Genomic DNA, 21,185 nt, shown 5'->3' with positions numbered 1-21,185 from the left:
GAGACAGGGTTTCTCTGTGTAGCCCTAGCTGTCCTGGAACTCAGAAATCCTCCTGCCTCTGCCTCCCAAGTGCTGGGATTAAAGGTGTGCGCCACCACTGCCCAGCTTCAATTCTCAATTAAGCCAGCATGAGTTAAGGGTTTGGAGGTCAGTCCTCTGGTGTACTTGCTTTAAGTTGGGGATGGTACAGAGGATGCAGGGTGGAGAGAGTGTAATCATGTCAAGTGGAAAGGAGGAAAATAAGAACCCTGAAGATCTCTCTCCATTAAAACTTTAGTAGGACCCCAGATGCCCTGGATTATAAAGAGTAATTGCACTTAAATGTAAGCCTGAGAGATGAGGACTTACCTCGTCTAGGACCCCCCCCAATCACACACAGGACCCTCGTAAACAAGGAAGGGTTCCTCACTTGGATGCTCCCACACAGCCCTCCCTCCTCCCCACCACAGTAACTACATGGGCTTGCTTATTCTGAACAAGTCGGATCTTTGTTTTGTTTCCCAGACATTCTGTAACTCCATCCCTACTCAACCCCTCCTCCACTCCCCCCTCCTCCACCCCAAAAAACACAGAATGAAAATCTCACCAGCCCTAATTAAAAAAATATTGTCTCAGAGTCCCTCATCTTTAAAATTAGTGCCTTAATAGTCACCCTTCGAATTAAAACTAATTTAACAAAAAGTTAAAAGACCCAATACCCATTTCCCACATGACCTTAGGCCTCTCTTCCCTTTCCCTGGAACTTTTTTATTTTCTCTTCAGAAAGGCAAGCAGACTAAGATTGGGTACTATATAAATAAAAACAACAAGATACAAGTTTTCTGATTCTCTTCATTTGTCCTCAGTTTTTAAAAACAGGAGTGTTAAATACAATCTAATAACAGATCAAGTCCAAACACAGTGGCCCAAAGGAAATGGAATTCCCTGGTTTTATTCTACAGGAAAACCCCTGCTGGGCTGTTTGCATTCCCACCCAGGCAGGCATCCTACGTATGCTGCGGGAGGAGGATGACAGCAGTGCACACTGGGTGTCTGCAGTCTCAGGAAGAGGGGGCTCAAGGCGAAGGTTTCACCTGCATCATTCAAGCTTCAGAAACTGGGACAAGGTGATGGTAGCAAGGCACAAGGCGTTCACCCACCACTCACTGGGAGAAAACTGAAGGAGTGCTTAAAACTCATGAATCAAGATAAATACTATCTTGATGCAGTATTTAAAGAAAATGAAAATTTAAAAATGTAAAAACATCTTTATGAACATATCACAATTAGAGTAGACAGGATTTGTCCTCATATTTGTTCAATTAAGGGCTCTCACCTCTTTCACCTTAATACCATTCCTGATACATCCTAAGATTTTGATGTTTTGTTCAATCTGGGTTTTTAATGTTTATATACTGAAATTTAAAAAAAAGTCTGGTATGATGTGATCCCAGAATTTGGCAAATTTGAAGCAAGATCATATACATTTAAGGCCAGCCTGGACTACAGGATAGGATCCTATCTAAAACAAAACAAAACAAAAACAATAATAGCCCTCAATTTCCTAATATATCTTTAAATTCTGCACCTGCCAGAAATGCTTATCTCATACTAGGTTTCAGCCTGTAGAAAGCTGAGTGTGGTGGTTCATGCCTAGATATCAGCACTCAGAAGACTGAGGCAGGAGGGTTGCTATGAGTTGGAAGCTAACCTGGGTTATATAGCAAGTACCAGACTGGCTAGCCAGGGCTACATAGCAAAGAAACAAAAAAGTTGAAAAATGATGATGGGAAATTATTAGAATGATGACGGGAAATTATTAAAATGATAGGAAATTATTAAATCAACAGGTTGGCAGACTTGGAAGTGACTCTCAAACTTTTTGAGGGGGTGGAGGACAACTTCTTAAACTTAATAATTCCATAAAGAAGTCTTGACTAGCTTTGTTACCAAAGAGAGGTGTGTGATCATTTTCCTGACTAGGCAGAGGAAACATGCATTGGAGTCCCAACTCACACACACACACACACACACACACACATGCACATCTAGCCATTTGTGACTTACATCAAATTTGGGGATTACATTCCATTAGTGGGTGATGGCATACCTCAGCAGAGAAATAGGAGCCCAGAAACAGCCCGAGGTAACACTCTGAACATGTGTAGTGCACTCATGCCCCTTCCTCATTTGCATCCGCAAGTGTATTTAGAATTGCATAGATGATTTTTTCCCCAGGAAAAACAATAAGGAGAAAGGACAATTGGCGCAGGATAGTCTTCGGATTTAAAGCTCTTAGAAACAGCTCTGGTCAGAGCATAAGCTGTCCAGACTTGTGCTTTGTGCAAACTGCAAGGGAACTCTCACCACTGGGTCCACCCCTGCCCCTCTGGAGAACAGGGCTGGCTCAGGAACAGGGAGAAATCCAAAGGCAGATCAGCTCACTGGGAATGTGTGGCCCGTGGCTACAGCTCACTAAAATATAGTTCCCTAGCTACCTTTAAAAGTGGTCCCCTAGCCCCATCCCATGCTTCAACACCAGCCCTAATATCAAAAATAATTCTTCTTACAAAGTATCTTTTATTATTTTAATAAACTAACCATAGATTAAGGTCAGCTATGGCTTAACAAAAGAAGCCAGGATGTTAAGTTCATTCTCCAGAAGTAGACAGGAAGGAGGAAAAAAATCCCTTAGATAGGGCAGGGAGTAACTTCTAAATTGTCTTTGACAGGGTCGTGCTTTTCTTTAAAAAATTAGTAAAATAGGTTGCTTTCTACAGAAACACAGCAGCAGAGGATAGTGCTCTATAGAGGTTTTTGGTATTGTTTCAAACAGTCTAGCCAAACATCTGGGCTCCTCCACCCCTTCTCAGGTGCACTCAAACCCCATGTAGTTATTGCTAAGTAGTTAAAAAATAGATCACTCTGCACCCGTTCACCTGAAGAAAACCCCATATACAAGCCCGCTTCTTACCACTCTTCTCTTTCCCAAAGGGAACTTGCTTTTAAAATAAAAATAAAAAAAAAATTAAAAAAAAAAATCACAACATCTTAACTTAGCTGAGTTCAGTCCTTAAAAAGGACGAGGAAAAGGTGGGGCAACAGGCAGTCTCCCCTAAAACTAGAATGGATGACAGATGAGTATCTAGAAGAACATAAAATTCTCTAGGAAAGAATCCCCTTTAAGTTCCTCTCTTTCCTATTTCCATTCACTGGGATTTAAACTACCCTTTCTGTGTAACCAGGCCAAGCACATACATTACTGCCTTGATCCTTCAGGAAGAATTTATCCAACCCTAATATCTATCTAATTCAAACCAAAATCAAATTTGTTCAGTATCTCAGATTCACTTAATACTCCCAACTATACCACCATGTGCTTTTTTTCTAAAGTCAATGAACTTTGGTCTATTTTTTCCTTAACTGACTGAGAACTTTCTTTCCAGGTTCCTCCCCGAAGGTGTCCACCCACCTCCCACCCACACACATCTAGTATTTCCCTACTTTCCCTTGGGTCCTGGGATTGGGACGGAAGAGGTTATGAGCTTCCCCCTTCTGCCTTTGCAGTCTCAAGTCAACTGTGCACAGGAGCAGTACTGCCCTGGGGTAGTGCTAGCGAGCCCCGCCCCGCTCCCACCAGCCTGCCAGCATTCCAGCTCCCACACACACCTCTGCACTTGCCCCATCAACACAGGGGCTAGGTCCTGATGAGCCAGAGTTGAGCTTAACTTTCTTTGTTTAGCCCCTCTCCCCACTAAGGTTCCAGTCATTCAGAACCTGTGCGCCAGCAGTTCCCCACCAGGTTCCCTTTCCCTCCGCCTCAGTTCTTCCCTGTAACAGCAAGAGCAGAAGTTGTTTGTCTCAGGGTGTCCGTAGAAGCTGCAGTTCGGTTGTTTGCATTTGGTCTGGGTTGGGGGAAGTCCCCGGGGAGCTCCAGCCCATCCATCTGGCTCAGGGGGCTCTCTGTAGCCATTGCTATAGGAATCAGCCACACGGAACTGGGGTGGTAACAAGGCACCCCTGTGAACTCCATCTTTGCCTGGCTCCAGAGCTGGGATGTTGTCCTGGTGGGGGTACGGTCGTCCAGGAGGATACTGTCTGGGAAGGGTGGCATATGATGGAAGACCCCCTACACATGGCCCCCCTGCCAACTGCCTCCGGGGTTCCTGGCAGTGGACTCCACCCCCAGAAGGCCGAGGGATAGTAAAGCCCCCAGGGTAAGCAGTAGAGAAGGCCACTGCCTTGGACTCTGCTGGGGAGTCGCTGGGCTGGTCCTCCCCACCGTCCGGCTCTGGCTTTTTGGCTGGAGGAGGCCCACTAACTAACCCTCCATTCATGATCTTCCTCTCGGCCTCCTTCTGCTTCTGCTCTGCCAGGAATCTCTCCTCAGCATCTGCAAGGTAACGCTGGATCATCTCCTCCTGATACTGGTGCCGGTGGCCCATCTTCAGGGTTCCAACAAAAATGTACTTGCCCTCCCCTTGCATTGCGATCCTCATAGTGCTCAGGCTTTGCATCACCTCCTGGCTATACTTGCTCCCGCCATTGCCAACAGACTCAGACGGGGGCTTCTCAGACACAGGCCCATCCCCAGCGGCCTCTTCCTTGCCGCCCTTCCAGCTCTTCACTGTGTTGTTCTTCTTCTTCTTTTCTAATGTCTCCGTACCACTGCTTATTCCAGACCCACTCCCCAGTCCTCCAGGCTTGGGGCCCTTGCTATGCATCAGGCCCCCCATGTTCTTCTTAAGCTTGCTGCCCAAGGTTTTGCCAAAGCTGCCCAGTTTGTTAGCCACGGAATCTGCTCTCTTCTTGTCCTTCTCCCGGTCACGCTTTGACTTCTCCTTCCGCCTGCTGCCCTCGTTGCCGAGAGAACTGCTGCCGACCGACTCCTTGTCTGATTCCCCAGACTCAGGAGTGGACCTGGGTTCATCTCCAGCTGAGGCTGTGGGGGACTCAGGCTGAGCCAGGGGAGCCTACGAGAGAAGAGCACTGACAGTTACCTCTCTGGGCTGGCGTAGGGAAGCTCCCACTGACAGGGGCCTATTTAACAGCTTAAAGAGCCCTGCTATAGGGGTTAGTCACATAAAAGTAGTATCCTGGCTAGTGTTTTTGTCACCTTGACATAAGTTAGTGTCATCTGGGAAGAAGGCACGTCAGTTGATGAGCTACCTCCATCATAGAACCTTTTCTTGATTAGAGATGGATGTGGGAGGGCCCAGTCCATTGTGGGCGGGGCTTCTGGGTAGGTAGTCTTGGGTTGTATAAGAGAGTGGGAGAGCTGGCTAGTAAGCAGCGTTGCTCCAGTCTTTGCTTCCGTTTCTGCCTCTGAGTTTCTGCCTTGGCTTCATTCAATGATGGAATGTTATCAGAACGTGTAACCTTATGAAACCCTTTCCTCTCCAAGTCTCTTCTGCTCATGGTCTTTACCACAGCAATAGGAAGCAAATTAGGACAGGTGGTAAATGCACCGTGAACTCCATCTGTGGAATGACTGTCTAGCTCCAGAGAAGGGTTACTGATATGATGAAGATCACTCAAGAGGCACTGTTCCTCTCTGGCTTCAGCCTGCTGTCATGGCTAAGGAAAGATACTTGTCTGATAGCTAACTCTCCCTCCCTCAGTGCAGCCCAAGCTCCTTCTGTAGTACAGAGATCCAGATCCAATAGGAGCCTGAGAGCACCACAGCACAGTGCATGGCCTCTGGCTGAGCAGGGGCCTTTCCTTTTCTGTCTTTCTCTTTCTTTCTCTTTCTCTTTCTCTTTCTCTCTTTCTTTCTTTCTTTCTTTCTTTCTTTCTTTCTTTCTTTCTTTCTTTCTTTCTTTCTTTCTTTCTTTCTTCCTTTTGTCTGTCTGTCTGTCTGTCTGAGACGGGGTCTCTGTACAATCCAGGTTAGCTTCAAATTCACAATCCCCCTGCCTCAGTTTCCCAAAATACTGGGAGACTACAGATGTTTGCTACTTTGTCTGGCTGGAAAAATATTTTTTCAGATACCAGAATGTTCTTTATTACAAGTCTGTTTATGTCAAATTCTGTTCAGAATTAAACTCAAGGAACCCTTAACGAAGCACAAGCAGCCACGCCTGAGCACTGCTTCTATACAACCTGTACTCTAACTTGTGGAGGGCCTGACTCCAGTCTCCAGGAGAGCCAAATAATGACAGTAAGCAAGTAGCAGAATGTGACTGGAGACGGGTGGGCATAAGGGGCAGTTAGGAAGGAAGAGGGTGTATTAAGCTGCACTAGAGCAGATTCGCTTTGTTCTTCTCATTGTTGACAGTGAGGACACACAGGGGCTCTGGGGGGGAAGCAGTGCTCACTTGTGAATCAGAAGACAGTGGGATCCACTTCACATTCATATAGCTATGCAGCAGATGTAACTTCACCTCCAGAGACAGAATTATACTGTGAAAAGGAGAAAAAAAAATTAAACAGCTGTTACTTCAAAGGCAAGTAGTCCTTCGGAAAGGACTCAGCAGTGTCCAGAGACCAGCCATCAAACAGCTGCCATTATTTCTGTTGTGGCATCATTTAGCAAATTCTAGCTATCAAGTGAGGACTATCTTTTGGTTTTTCTTTTGTTTTAAAGAAAGGGGCTCACTATGTAGTCTGTCATAGCCCTGAACTTACAGTGATTCCCCTGCCTCAACCTCCTGAGTGCTAAGTGAGGTGTGGGCTACCATGCCCAGCTGTAAGGACTTTTTTAAAGTACTAGACTCTCTCACTCAGCTCCCGAAGTTGCAAAGGCCCCAAAAGGGAAGGAGTGAGTAGGAGGGCAGGGATAAACACACACACATACACACACGCGCACGCACGCACACACACACACACACACACACACACACACACACACACACACACACACACNGAGGCGCACTTGAGTGCTAGGTGAGAGAGTATGTATTTTCCTTGCTATCTAAATGCCAGAAAGATGAAATTTAAAAGCAGACTATTTTGGTCACTTGTTTAGAAACTCCTCTGACTTTGGCTTAGAATCAAATAGGATTTGGTTGTCTTGCTTTTTTAATCACTATTTTGGGGATTCTGGGATATAGTAGGCAGGGACACTCGCTCTGCTCTAAGAAAAGAAGACAAAGCAGCTGCAGATGCCAGTGTCCCAATGACCGGCTTGCCTTCTATCTCTCTCCACCACTGAGCTAAGCAGAGTGTGGGTATGTAGCACTGCATGTGGAGGAGACCTCAGTTACTGTATAGAGAAAGCATATGGAAAGGCAAAGCTGGCCTTACCTGGCCAATCGGACATTGTCATTGTCATCTTTGCCCCACTCCCAGCCCTTTCCTGGGTCCACAGCAAAGTGCAAGGGCAGCAGTTTGTGCTCTGAATCTGTGAGTGGGATCACAGCTGGGGAGGGAAAAATATGCTGTCAGAAAGTCTTCTGAGAAGGGAGAAGGCAGATGTACACATATCATGTCACCTATGACTAACTACAGTCCATCTATCCACAACACTTAGAAATCAGTTAGATTAAACACCCATGAGCTACTTCTCTTTACCACCCAGTATCCATTTTAGCCTATTAATACCCTGGACCCCCTGCCAGTGAACTCCCTTACTCTCCATAGAGATAAGTGCAGCCTGTACCTAATACAGACCTTTACTCTACAACAGCAGTGACAGAGACACCTTTTCACCAAAGCATCCCCCTCTTTTTTAAGTTAAAAACTCTTGGTAATATTGTATAGCTTGGTTAAAAAAATAGAAACAAAAACTGGTATCGTCTGGGCTTCCATTTCCTCAGTCGCTTCCTCTTCCTTAGATATCATTTCTACTTCTGAATAAAAACCAGCCACAGACAGATTGGGCGAGGCACCTTGTTCCTTGGAGCTGTCCTTCTGCTCCATCGACACAAGCGCAGAGAAGTGGGCCTGATCATAGGCGAGCACCAGAGGAGATCGGTGACACTGGCTGGCTGGAACCTCCAATGGCAGATAGATTCCTCCAAATGGGATAGGGGCAAATGCTGTAGGAAACCATGAAGGTTATTATTACCAACTGAGGGCCTTGCCTACTTCAGTCTCTACCCTACTTCTCTCTGAAAGACTTTTTATTATTTTAAATCATGGGTATTCATGAGTGTTTGTGTGGGGGCATGTACATGGGTGTGTGAACATCAGGTCCCCTGGAGATGGAGTTATAGACAGCTGTGAGCTGCCCAATGTGGGTGCTTGGAACTAAACTTGGGTCCCTGCAAGAGCAGTTCAAGCTCATTAAGTCACTTCTCCAGCCCTTTGAGCATCCCATCCCAATTAATCCCAAGAGCTTTTGTTTGAATCTCTTGAGAAGTTTTTACTGTTTTAATGTATAGCCCCCACCCCAAGCCTCCACACACAGGAAGTTTGAGGGAGAATGAAGATACAAAGCTAACTCACCTTCCCCTCCAGAGTCCCTCAGCATGGTGTCTGCCACGACCACTATAGGCCTCTTGAGAACATGAGCAAGGACGAAGACATGGAATTCCTCTAGGCTCTCATATACCGGCTCCTCGGAACTCTCCACTCTAGGAAAGAATGGAGGAGGCACAGCAGAAGGGAGAAGAAAGAAACAAAATGACTCCCGAGACCAGTTCCAAAGTGAAGGAAAAGACTGCCCTGCCCTGGTTTTTAACCCCAAAGCTTCCACAATAGATCACTCTGTGCTACAAGGTTGGTGCTACTTCCATTTTACTAGTAGGGGAACCCAAGAAAAAGGAAGGGGGCCAAAATGGTGTTATAGATCTGAAAGTAAGGGGCTGGTGACATGGGTAAAGGTACTTGCCACCACTCCTAAGGACCTAAGCTTAATCTCTGGGATTCACACAGTAGACAGAAGGAAAGAAATGACTCCTTGTGTGATCCCTGCTCCCTCACCGAGACACACTTACCCACCACCACTGGCTCCATTGGAACCCAGATGCATTCTGGGTTCACTTGAGGCAAGTTTGATCAATTCATTCCATTCCTTCTGCCACTCATCTTCCGTATACACCAGTCCTGACTGTAAAGAGACCATGCAGTAATGAAGGCATGGGTAAGAAGAGGCTTGGCTCTAAAAGGCAAAACCCATCCAAAACCTCCTTAGTGTTACAGCCGCTCTCTAATCTCTTAGCACTTGCTTTTTACACTTGTACTAAACCCAAATTTTTCTCCTTTTCAGAGTCAAGAAAAAGAGTTGGCTGGTTAATTGAATGGTTTCACTGTGTAGCCCTGGTGTCCTGGAACTCCCTATGTAGACCAGGTTGGCCTAGAACTCTTAAGAGACTGGCCTGCCTCTGCCTCTGGAGTGCTGGGATTAAAGGCGTGTAACACCATGCCCCATTTTGTTTCCTTTTGAGATAGAATCTTATGTATTGTAGATTGATACTGAATTAGCTATGTATGGAACTTGGCCTTGGAATTCTGAGCCTCCTGAATCTGTCTCCCAAATGCAGGGATTATAGGCACATGCCACCACGTTTGGCAATCTCCCATTTCTTAGTCTTCTGTCCCTTTTCACTCATTGCAATCTGATCCTATTCTGGTCTTTATGCCACTTCCCCGTCCACACACTTCACCTGACTAAATTGACAGATCCGATGGACTCTGGCTCTCATATTTCACAGCCTTTGTGTATCTTTTTTCCTCTTTAAATATTCTAATTTAGCTTCTACATTACTGCTTTATCTTATTCTCTGAACTCCCCTCCCCACAAAACTGGAGTTTTGGCAACTATTTGAGTCTTGCTTTCATCAGGGTAATATCTTCATAGGCTGCAATCATATCTACTATATCTATGTGTGCGGGACTCTAAGATTGACCCTCCCAGGCCCAAAAATCCTTTTAATTTCTATGTTCACATATCCAGCTATTCACTGAAAATGACCACTTATTCACAGTGACTCTAAATTCTGTATTTTAAAATGTAAAACTTAACTCCTGTCTCTCTGCATGCAACAACTATCACCCAAATACCCAGACTAAAAACCAGGGAGTCACTAAGCTGTCTCTTCTCTCGGCCACTCTACACCTAGATGTCTCTATCAACAATTACTAAGCATACACTGCAAAGCATCTCTCTCTCTCTGACTTTACTGAACGCCTCAGATACAGCAGTACTGGGATATTATATTTTTCCCAGTGAACAAAATCTAATGGTTTGTTTCCTGATAATAGTAATTCTAAGAATCTTCAGTGCCCATGGTATACAAGGCCTACCTTCCCTCCCCCGCCCCCCGCCCCCCGCCCCCCTCATAAGTAGTTGCTCCTGATGGGCAGTGCCTCTTTCTCTTCTCCTTTATTCCTACTACCTGCAATGACCACTTCCTATGCTCCTGGTAAACAATGGCTAATCTTTAATAGCAAACCCTCCTCTGAGGAGTCTTTCTAAACCTCCCTAGCAGACCAGCCCTTCCCTCCTCTGAACATCTCTTTGAAAATGCTCTGTTACTCTATAGAGACCATATCTCAGTCAGGTGTAGTGGCATACATCTCAGCATGCAGGAGTCAGAGATGGGCAGATCCCTATAGGTCCCAAGCCTACCAGGGCCACACTTGGTCTACTTTGTTCTATGTCTTTAAGGGTCTATTTTATTCTATTGCTCTACAAGAAGGAATCCTGTTTTATGAAACATGGCCCAGTGACTATTATATGATCAATAATCAATAAATCCATGCTACGAAGTTATGATTTTTTATTAAAGCATAGCATACACCAATACAAATGATTTGCTTTGTTGTCTTGCTTTTTGAGACAGAGTTTCACTGGGTAACCCAGAGCTGCAGCTTAGGTGGTAGAGTCCTTGCTTAGCATGCAGGAAGCCCTGGTTTTGATCTGCAGCATCAGATAAACTGGGTGTGGTAGCACACTCCAACAATCATGGATAATCCTGGCACTCAGTTGGAGGCAGGAAAACTAGAAGGTTAAGGTCATCCTCAGCTACATAGTAAGTGGGCGGCCAGATTGGGCTAATTCAGACCCTATATTGAGGGTAGGGGAAGAGGAGAAAAGGCCTTAGGATGTGGTGATTTGAAAGCTAAGTTTACATTATCCATATTCCTTGTCTGCTTAGCATAAAACTGAGTTCCATTGCTCAAGTGCATTCTGACAGAGTATCTGCAATCACATTGAGCACATGACAGCAGGAGAACAAATGTACTGGGGATCAGTGCCACTGTGAGCATATTTGACTTTAATAAAAAGCAAAGAAATTTGTAACTTGTAAAATGCTATCATCGATTTCAAGTAAAAATAAAAAGGACAATGCAAAGGTTACATAGGAATGCTCCTTGATAAGCACATCCAGGAGGGCCGCCTCTCACTCCTCTATGTCACCTACTTCTGCTGGTGGTTGTTCCTGTTTGTTTTATTCTTGGTTTGGGTTTTCAAGGCAGGGTTTCTCTGTGTAGCCCTGACTGTTCTGGAACTTTCTCTGTAGACCAGGCTGAGATCTAGAACCCAGAGACCTACCTGCCTCTGCCTCCGGAGTGCTGGGGTTAAAAAGCATGTGCCACTACCACCTGGCCCCCTTTTTTTTTTAAGGTTAATTTTATTTTACGCACGAGCATTTTGCCTGCATATATGTATGTGCACCACATGCTTGCTGGTGCCCAATGAGGTCAGAAGGGAGCACCGGTTCCCCTGGTGGACAGCTGCGAGCTCCTTAACTCCTCTACAAGAGTAAGTGCTGAGCTACAATCCAATCTAACTGCTTCGTTTTAATACATACAGCCACTAGGTGGCAGGCACTCATAACAAGTTTTACCACTAATTTCAACACAAAACAAGGAAGCTCAGAAAATAAAGGCTGATTTAATTTGGGTTTTGTTATCAGAAAGCTAAAAGAAGCATCCCGGGTCATCACTTTCTTGTCTCCTTCCTGCTCCCAAGTAAGGGATGAAATCATCAAAGTTCAGCAAAACAATCATGCATGGCACATTTCCAGTGTGACATTTACAATATGCCAACAAAAGGGAGTCAACCAACTGCTCCTTCACTAACCACCATTTTCTGTGCACCCCCAGAAGAAAGGGCAGAAAACAGGAAAGAACTGGAGTATTTCTGGTTCTCCTGGATAAATACTTTCATAATCTAAGCCTGCATTTAATAGATTTAATAATCAGATTGAGCACACTTACTTTACTTTTGCTAACACTCCCACTTAATATCTGCTATGTTCTGATGAGGTCTTTTCTTGTCCCTGGTACGGTCAAAGCTGAGGTTCAGTTATAACTTACACTCAGCAAGAAGATAAAGCTGATTACTGATTTGGTTTGAATTCCAAACTCAAGGCCAGCTTGGATCTAGCTCAGAAAAAGCAGCTTTCTGTAAGGACCACTCCTACTTTGGGTGATAAGAATGTCAATTTGTAGCCAGGTGATGGTGGCAGCACCTTCAGTCCCAGTACTCAGGAGGCAGAAGCAGGTGGATCTCTGAGACTGAGGCTAGTCTGGTCTACAGAAGTGAGTTCCAGGATAGCCGGGGCTACACAGAGAAGCCTTGTCTCAAGAGGGAAAAAAAGAATATCAACTTGTGTCTTTTCCTTGTGGATTCTATCTCTGGAGCAAACGTGGATGATCAAGGATATGTGTATAATTTTTTTCAAAGATTTATTTTGTAATTATTTGTCTCCATTAGTCATATAAGTGGGTGTCCACAAAGGCCAGAGAGGGTATCAGATCCCCTAGAGCTAAAGCTACAAGTGGCTGTGATCCATCTAATGTGGGCACTGGGAACCAAACTCCTATCCTCTATGAGAGAAACAAGTGTTCACAACCACTGAACTTTGTTTAAGGAAAGACAACAGTGTGTGTGTGTGTGTGTGTGTGTGTGTGTGTGTGTGTGTGTGTGTGTGTGTAGCTGTATTATGGATTCTCGGAACCTGAACTTTGGTCCTCATGTTCATGTAACAAGAGCTATATCAGGAACCACTGTAACTTCTGAGCCCTATAATGACATAAAACTTTATGTTACATCTTTAGATATAAAATTCCAAATGACTGAAAAACAAGACTGTAGTTGCATATTAGCACTAGTTATAATGGAACAATGAAAGTTGGAAATGGAGGAAGACACAGGAAAACAAGAAAACCTCTGAAAAGACATTCCCATATCCAGTGTCAGAAAAGCATGGCAAAAAGACAAAAACAGAAATGACCCAAAGTCAGGGACTATACAGATGGCGAAACAGTTAAGAGCACTTGCTGTTCTTGGAGAGGATATGAGTTCAGTTCCCAGCACCCACACTAAAGCTCACAACTGCCTGCAATTTTAGTTCCAGGAGGTCTGACACCTTCTGCTGTCATCCAAAGGCATTTCCATGCACATGTACAAATATATACATACATGAAATAAAAATATATAACCAGTTACACATGAAAACACGGCATACTAATATGGAAGATACACACACGGGGGGGGGGCGAGGAGAGAGAAAAAGAGAGGAGGAGAGAGAGGAACTAAGGAATCAGAGAAGCCTATTTATGTAAACACATAATGTCATTCTTATAGGAACAAGTCAGCTTCTATAGAGAAGCAGATAACAAACACAGCATCATGTTCTGTGGCCATATGTCACTCTAAACTCTGAGCTTGAACAAAGAAAGCAGCTACACCCATACCCAAAACAGGCAAGGCTGTCTTTCAGTGAAACTTTTAAAACCTAAATTAAGAAAAAAGTTGTATTCCCAGTCCCTGGTGTAGAGATGGAACACAAAACTCCATCACTACTTTCCTATATGAAATAATCACAATGCCTGCCAAATCCCTGGACAGTGATATTTAAAATCGATTTAACAAGTAATTTAATAAGTGTGGGTATCCACAAAGGTCAGAGGTCTACATTTACATTTTTTTACCAAATTAAAGCAAAGTTGTAGTCTGTAAAAACATTCAAGCATTTACATAATTAAAAACATGGGTGGCAAGGTGCTAGCCACCAAGCCTGGAAACCTGTTCCATCTCCAGATCCCACACAGTGGACACAAACTGACTCATACAAGTTGTCCTTTCACTTCCACATGTGGCATGGCATGCACACGTGAATGTGCACATGAAATAGATAAATAATAAACAAACATATTATTTTTTTAGAGAATTAAAAACAAGCTGGAAATTATGATTTACCCATACAATCCCAGCAATTGGGAAACTGAGGCAGAACTGTTGCAAATTCAATGCCAGCTTGGACTGTGTAGTGACTTCCAGGCTAGCCTGGGTCACAGAGTAAGGGGAGAGGAGGGAGGGGGAAAGGAGGAGGAGGGTGGGAGAGGGTAGAAGAGAGGGAAGGGAAGGTAAAAGAAGGAGAGGGGACAGGGTCTCAAAGTTAATCAGGCAGGTGGGATAGCTCAGCAGATAAAGGCATTTGTGAATTTTGATCCTTGGAATCCATACAGTGGAGGGAGAGGACTTGCACAAAGTGTCCTCTGACCTTCACACTCACATTGCAGTGATGCATGCACCCTGTACCCAACAAAGGAATGAATAAATAATCTAGCCTATATTAAAACAAGCTACAAAAATCCTATGAACTTATCTGAGCTCATTAAAAAAGAGCCAGGCAGTGGTGGCGCACGCCTTTAATCCCAGCACTTGGGAGGCAGAGGCAGGCAGATTTCTGAGTTCGAGGCCAGCCAGGTCTACAAAGTGAGTTCCAGGACAGCCAGGGCTACACAGAGAAACCCTGTCTCGAAAAACCAAAAAATAAAAATTAAAATTAAAATTAAAAAAAAAAAAGAAAACCAACAAACAAACCCTTTGCTAAGAACTCTGAGTACCTGCAAGAGGCTTGTGTGGGAAAGCACTGCTGTGGGCAGGAACCTCGACCTGCTGGGTTCACCTCACAGCTCATCAGAAGCTGCTTGCTATGGCATTACCTGCATGTTCTGTAATTTTCAGAGGACACAGAAGACTCAGTCTTCAGCACCAGAGACACTCCTGTCTGGTTATAGTGGGCGACTCTGGAAAGAAGGTGCCCCCAGCTCACCCACCTCTTTATTCTGCTGTGTCTGCTGCCACCTCCAGCGCCTTCTCAGTGCATCCTTCTCCAACCCCTTCTCCATCAGTGCGTACAGCGCTTTCCTCAGCACCAAGTCTCTATCATGGAAACCCCACATCCCTGTGGGGAGAAAGCAAGGCGTAAGACACGTTGTCGCTTCCACTTACTAACCCAGCTTTTGTTTTGTGGCACTAGGGACCAAACCCAGCATCTCAAAATAGGAGCAGGATAAAATTTATTCCCCCAACTTCTAAGAGGAAGCCATCACTCCTCAGCAAACCTAACAAACCAAAATACAACAGCTAGTAAAACTGGTATGACATGATACACCTATGAACATCATGAAATGGCTAGAAAATGGGAATCCCTTCCAAAGCTAAGAACAAATAAATGGAGTTATGAGTAGGCTTAATAATTTAATGTGTCATAAAGGCCAATGAAAAACATGTATTTTCATACACTAAAAGACTAGTTAAGTATAATTTTGCCACTATACACATAGCCACATAAGCTTGCTTACTATGCTTATGACTTTGGAGAGCTCAGCTCAGAGCAGAGCCTACAGTAATCCACTGTTCTCCCATATCTAAAGACAGGAAACTAAGGCAAGGTTCTCCCATACCCCTAAGTCTTGGTGTGAACCATCATGACTACCTGGGATGAAGTGTAAGATGAAATCCTACACATGACACTTGACTCAACTGCTTTCTGTCTACAGGGAGGAGGCCATTTTGAGACTCACCAAGAGATGCTGCATGCAGGAGGCAGTTCCCATCCCCGGTAGTTGCTAAAGGGAGCAGCCTCTGGCAGGTGGAGTCCACACTGACCCACCAATTCAGACGCCCTGCAGACATGGCAGCAGGAGAAAGGGAGAGAAGCAGATTAGAAAGACTGCCAGTTTTTTTGTTTTTTTTTTTTNGCTGGGATTAAAGGCGTGCACCACCACTGCCCGGCTACTAGTTCTTTCCTTGAGACGTGGTCTTGCTACATAGACCAGGTTGGCTTTGAACTCATGAACCTTCTGCCTCAGCCTCCCAATAAATACTGCATGCTCATTATTATTATTACTATTATTATTATTATTATTATTATTATTATTATTATTATTATTATTATACATGGCTTCCTGTAATTGAGACTGAACTCTGAACCCACTATACAGCTGAGGCTGGCCTTGAACTCCTGATACATCTGCCTCTATATCCTAAGTGCTGAGATTACAGGAATATAGCATTAAGCCCAGCCTGTATGATTCTTTATATCTTCTTTACTTACAGTTAGAACCTGTTGAGCATGACTAGTTAGATCATTGTGTCTTAAAGTAAAGACAATGTTGTGCCATGGGATCATTAGGCAATGTATGAAGATATGTTTGTTTCCCAAAGTTGGTGAGGAGGTATGTACTTCTGGTATGTAGTACATATAGAGCAGCCATGCTTCTAAATATAATATAATGGTCAAGGAATCTTGTACAACAAAGAATTACTTGATACAGAATGTCAGTAATACCCAGGCTGGACCTGTGAGCTACTTAGTGTGGCTCTGATTCCATCTCTCTGGCCAGAAGACCATTAAAAACAATAGCAGCAAAGCTCAGCTTAATTGAATCAACAAAGAAATAACTATGCAAGGTAGGTAGGTAGGTGTGTGTGTGTATACACATACTGTATTTTATTTATGTATATATATCCTGTACCATATGTGACAGCACTCAGCTGGTGTGTGTTGTGACTTTAAAGTTATAAGCAAAAAGTCAAAGTACATAAAACACCCAAATAAATTACATTCAATTGTAAATAGCAATCTCACAAATTCATTTACCAGAGGGAATGATTTTACATATGACACTTGAAATTTTTCTTGAGTAATTAAAGTCTACAAAAGGGAAAAAGTAGTTTATGATTTCACTAACCCAGATAAATTGGTAACTTCTAAAGCCAGTTACAGTTAACACTGGATACAAAATGGAAAAGCTCCCTATCCCTGCCCCCATCTCTAACCTCCGATCTTTCTTCCATAGGAACTTAAATTTTTTATATATTTATTTATATCATGTATCTGAGTGTTTTGTCTGTTTGTACGTCCACATTCCACAGGAATGCCTGGTGTCCTCAGAGGTCAGAGGAGGGTACTAGATCTCCTGAAACTAGAGTTGCAGACAGTTGTGAGCTGCCATGTAAGTACTGGAGACAAAGCCTCTGGCTTCTGGAAGAACAAAGGCTCTTAAGTGCTAAGCCATCTCTCTAGCCTGCCATGGCGCTTTTTTTTTTTTTTCTTTTTTGAGACAGGATCTCACTGAGTAGCCATGGCTGGCCTAGAGCTTGATATATAGACCAGGTAGACCAGACTGGTCTCAAACTCATAAAAGATCTGCTTGCTTCTGGCTCCAGAATGCTGAGATTAAATAAAGGCATGTACTACCAAGCCTGGTCTTTTTCACTCTCCACCACACCCACGAGGATTTTTTTTTTTTTAATACATAAATTCTTCCCAAAATTCCCAGCTGCCATACTGTTTTACATTAGTTACTCTTTCTTAATTACCTTTATTTAATGTGTGAATGTATAAGCATTGGCACATGTGCATGTCACAGCACTGTGTGGAGGTCAGAAGACAACCTGGGGAAGTCAGTTCTCTCCTTCCACAATGTGGGTCCCAAGGATCAAGCTCAAGCTGTCAAGCCTTGGTGGCAAGTGTCTTTACTCACTGAGTTATCTTGCTTACTCAAACTAAGTTAATGTTAATTTAAAATGGAGTCAAATAAGAAAGTAAATAAATGTAAGGGAAAGATTCACATGGGTAGATGTGACTCTTAGTGCATCATCAATAGCCTTGGTCCTGTTTTTGCAAAGGTGCTCCATAGCCAATTGTAATCAATTATTTTTGTTTATATATTGAGTTTGGTTTATCAATTACTAAGCCCTTTACATACATATCTGTTTTCCCTTCTATTAAATAGGAACTTTTCAAAGTGTCTAAATTTCATTCCTATCCCTTTCTCTAATACTTGGCTAGTTTTTATTCTTTACCTCAGTACAAGTACCAGAGTCCTATCTGACAGAAATCAGATCTCACACTTAAAAAGGAGGCTACTGATGAAGGTTTTACGTGGCTGCAGGCCAGGACTAGAGGAGATAGCACTGAAGAGGAAACACCCACTGACCTGCCTGTTCCAAGGCAACCAGCATGGACTGCTCAATGAGGTCTCGCTCTATGAAGCTGCGGAAGTCTTCTTTGTACACAGTGAGATCTGGAAGCTGGAAGGCACAGATGGGCATTTCCAGGGGGTGCTCACTGCTCCCCCCACCCCCACCATTGGAGGAGACATGGGAGCGGGCCAGGGAAACAATGCTGGAGCTGGCGTGGGAGATGCCCCTAGACAGGCGTTTTTCTGCAATGAGAAATGGAGTCACCTTAGAACATATGCAACTCTCTCTGAGAATTCGCCACAGATGTAGGGTACTTACTGCTTGACAGTTTCCAGTCAAGGAAAAATTGTATTTAGCCAGCTACTTCTCAACTTTGTATTTTTTCTTAAGCCAAACACAAATAGAAAAATATACAAAATGACATTTTTTTTTTTTTGTAGACTCAGTACTACCAAAAATGTATTCATCTTTCTAGCCTTGTCTGGGGTTTCCCTAACCTTTCTTTTCCTATGACTTTATCTGTGACTCCCATTTTTCAACATGAATGTGAGCTGTTCACTTAGCAACTTAGTCATTTTTTTTTAATGGGAAGAAGAACAAGGAAAAGAAATGGGCTTTCATTAGGCTGGATTTTGGCAAAGAATCCTCTCTAGGGTCTCAGAGGATGTAGAAAGGATCTCCATTAAAGAAAAGAGACTAACAAGTGTCATCAACAACATCTATATGACTTACTGTAACTTTTTTGCTATACATATTTGTCAGAAATTTAGAGAGTCGAATTTTAATATGCCAGAGAGCAAAATACTAATATAAACTGTGACTCCCCAAATAATTTTGTTTTAAATACATGGCACTTGCAATGTCCCAGCCCATGTAACATTATGAGCAAAATTGGTCAGTGCAATATTATATATTTGCACAGCTTCAAGTAGTTGATTATCACAAGGGGACAGGAGCTCTAATGCTAGGCAACTGTCCTCCTCCAGTACTGGCCAGAGATGATGCAAAGAATGAACAACTGTCTCAGGGTTATTTACAGATAAAGTAACCGCTGGGTCTGTCTGGGAAGAGAGTAAGAAATGAAAATCTCTTTAAAGGAGCACACAGTCGCTTCCTACTCCACCTTAGTCCTCAGCGCAATACCTTGAATGACGTCATCCTGTCTCTGAAGGATGGGTCGAGAAGGGCGAGTGGGCTCTCTATCCGAACCCCCTTTTTCAGGGGTCTTAGGGCAAGTACTCCCTCCACTAAAGGATGGGGACAGGTTCCCAGCATGGACTTGACGCAACTGTTCAAAATCACTGAGGGCAGCACTCACATCCCAGTTCTTTCCTAACAGGAGAAAAACAAGAAACATATAATAGATCCAGAGTATTAAGAAACTAGGGGAGACATAGGAAGACCATCTAAACAGCCTAGCACAATTAAGCAAGCCAGGTATGGCAGCACAAGCTTATAATGCTAAAACTCAGGAGGTTGAGGCAGAAGGATTGGAAGTTTGAAGCTAGTCTGAGCTACCTGAGACTCAGTTTCAAAATACCTCATGTCAAAAATAAACCTAGTAACATCATATTCATGTACAGTACAATTTTATTTTAACTTTCTTCTCCTTCCACTTTAATTTTCCTCAATCTGAAATACCAATTCTCTTTATTTTTCTATTTCCTATGTAAGTCACACAATGGTAGAAACTTTGTCTCTAAACTCAAAGAACCCTTTAGAGACTTACATAAAATGAAATTTCTCTTACAGACAAAGGAAACAAAGCTTACAGAAGTACCAAAACTTGTTCAAAGTCTCAGTTAGCTTGCAGTGGGCTCTCGACTCTAGGGTGTCTTAGGCCGTGTCCAGTGCAGAGCTGCAGGGTAACATGGGCGCAGAAGCTGTACAGCTCCTTCTTTAAAGCAGCACTCTATCTGAAACGACTCAACATGATGGAGTTTTTCTGTCACTTTCTCTATTTAAATTATTTAGCACACATTGATGGACTGTTTGCACTTGTGTTACTCTAGCAGCTACAGCCTTGGTTTAACTTTTCACCCAGGATCCGACACCCCCAATCTACTCAAGGAATCTGATGAGATTTATTTTTCTAAAGCACATTCAGTTCCATGTTCAAAACCTTTATGTAATGGTTTATCACTACTACAGAAGGCTCCTTAGCCCAATATTGAAGGCTTTCTACAGCCTCTCTTATTTTCTGCCTTTTTCTCTGTGCTGCAATTTATTTGTGAAAAATATAGATAATAATACTAGTATTCTGTATGACTGTTTCCTCCAGGTTGGGTATGATCATTACCATCTGACACCCTCTTCTGGCCTCCTTGGAGATTAGGCGTGTGTGTGTGTGTGTGTGTGTGTGTGTGTGTGTGTATGTGTGTATTAGACACTTAAACATACATATAAAATAAAACAATCTGGGATTATTACTATTATCATCATCATCATCTCTTGGTAGGAGAGATGGTAATGAGTTAATAATGTTTATAACGTTCCTCCTCTACCCAAGAATACATAAGCATTTAACAATTGCTAAGAAGACAGACTATTGGGTGGTATAGCTGCCCATAGTTACCCATATGCTTGGCATGCTACCCAAGCTCCTGAAGTAACCTCAGATAAGCTCTGGCTCCGCAGGTAGACTTGGGTGAGGTGACTTCTATGATCTGCTCCCTTTTATTAAGGATGGATAGAAATAGACTTCCCCAGAAGATGTTGTGCATTGGTGTGCCTGCAGCAGTGTGCTGTTAAATGATTTGTAAGCACACAAATGGTGCTCTGTGTACAGAATCTCGAATGCATTACTACTGCCGTTGTCACTGTTATCTAACCCTCCTGTTTAGCTCTACTAACAATTCATGCTTGCTGACTTAATTCTACCCCTCTCATCTCTCACTCTTTATTCTCTGTTCTGGTCTCCACTGGCTACCTTGCTGTTGCTAGACCACATCAAGACTGCTCCCCACCGGGCTGGTGAGATGGCTCAGTGGGTAAGAGCACCGACTGCTCTTCCGAAGGTCCAGAGTTCAAATCCCAGCAACCACATGGTGGCTCATAACCATCCGTAACAAGATCTGACGCCCTCTTCTGG

At 43.5% G+C, this 21,185-nt stretch overlaps 1 protein-coding gene across 5 annotated transcripts in view; it reads right to left on the bottom strand.

Moving 5' to 3' along the window:
* Nucleotides 1-588: 588 nt before the first annotated feature.
* Nucleotides 589-21,185, bottom strand: part of Otud7b (OTU deubiquitinase 7B) — a 52,665-nt gene continuing 32,068 nt past the window's right edge. For 3 of the 5 annotated variants that reach the window (XM_021195951.2, XM_029537435.1, XM_029537438.1), the window contains 10 exons: nucleotides 19,238-19,426; nucleotides 18,109-18,336; nucleotides 15,688-15,789; nucleotides 14,938-15,065; nucleotides 8,859-8,971; nucleotides 8,368-8,495; nucleotides 7,809-7,958; nucleotides 7,225-7,339; nucleotides 6,297-6,381; nucleotides 589-4,952 (listed from right to left, as the gene is read on the bottom strand). In XM_021195951.2, the coding sequence (XP_021051610.1) occupies nucleotides 3,750-4,952; nucleotides 6,297-6,381; nucleotides 7,225-7,339; nucleotides 7,809-7,958; nucleotides 8,368-8,495; nucleotides 8,859-8,971; nucleotides 14,938-15,065; nucleotides 15,688-15,789; nucleotides 18,109-18,336; nucleotides 19,238-19,426 (2,441 nt within the window). In that variant the 3' untranslated portion in view covers nucleotides 589-3,749. Of the gene's footprint in view, nucleotides 4,953-6,296; nucleotides 6,382-7,224; nucleotides 7,340-7,808; nucleotides 7,959-8,367; nucleotides 8,496-8,858; nucleotides 8,972-14,937; nucleotides 15,066-15,687; nucleotides 15,790-18,108; nucleotides 18,337-19,237; nucleotides 19,427-21,185 lie in introns of those variants that run through there. The other 2 variants (XM_029537436.1, XM_029537437.1) reach the window with 2 other exon arrangements.

This window comes from Mus pahari, chromosome 4 (assembly GCF_900095145.1).
Source record: "Mus pahari chromosome 4, PAHARI_EIJ_v1.1, whole genome shotgun sequence".
Lineage (NCBI taxonomy): Eukaryota > Metazoa > Chordata > Mammalia > Rodentia > Muridae > Mus > Mus pahari.
Note: the sequence above shows the minus strand (reverse complement) of the source record. Positions and strands in the feature narration are given on the sequence as shown.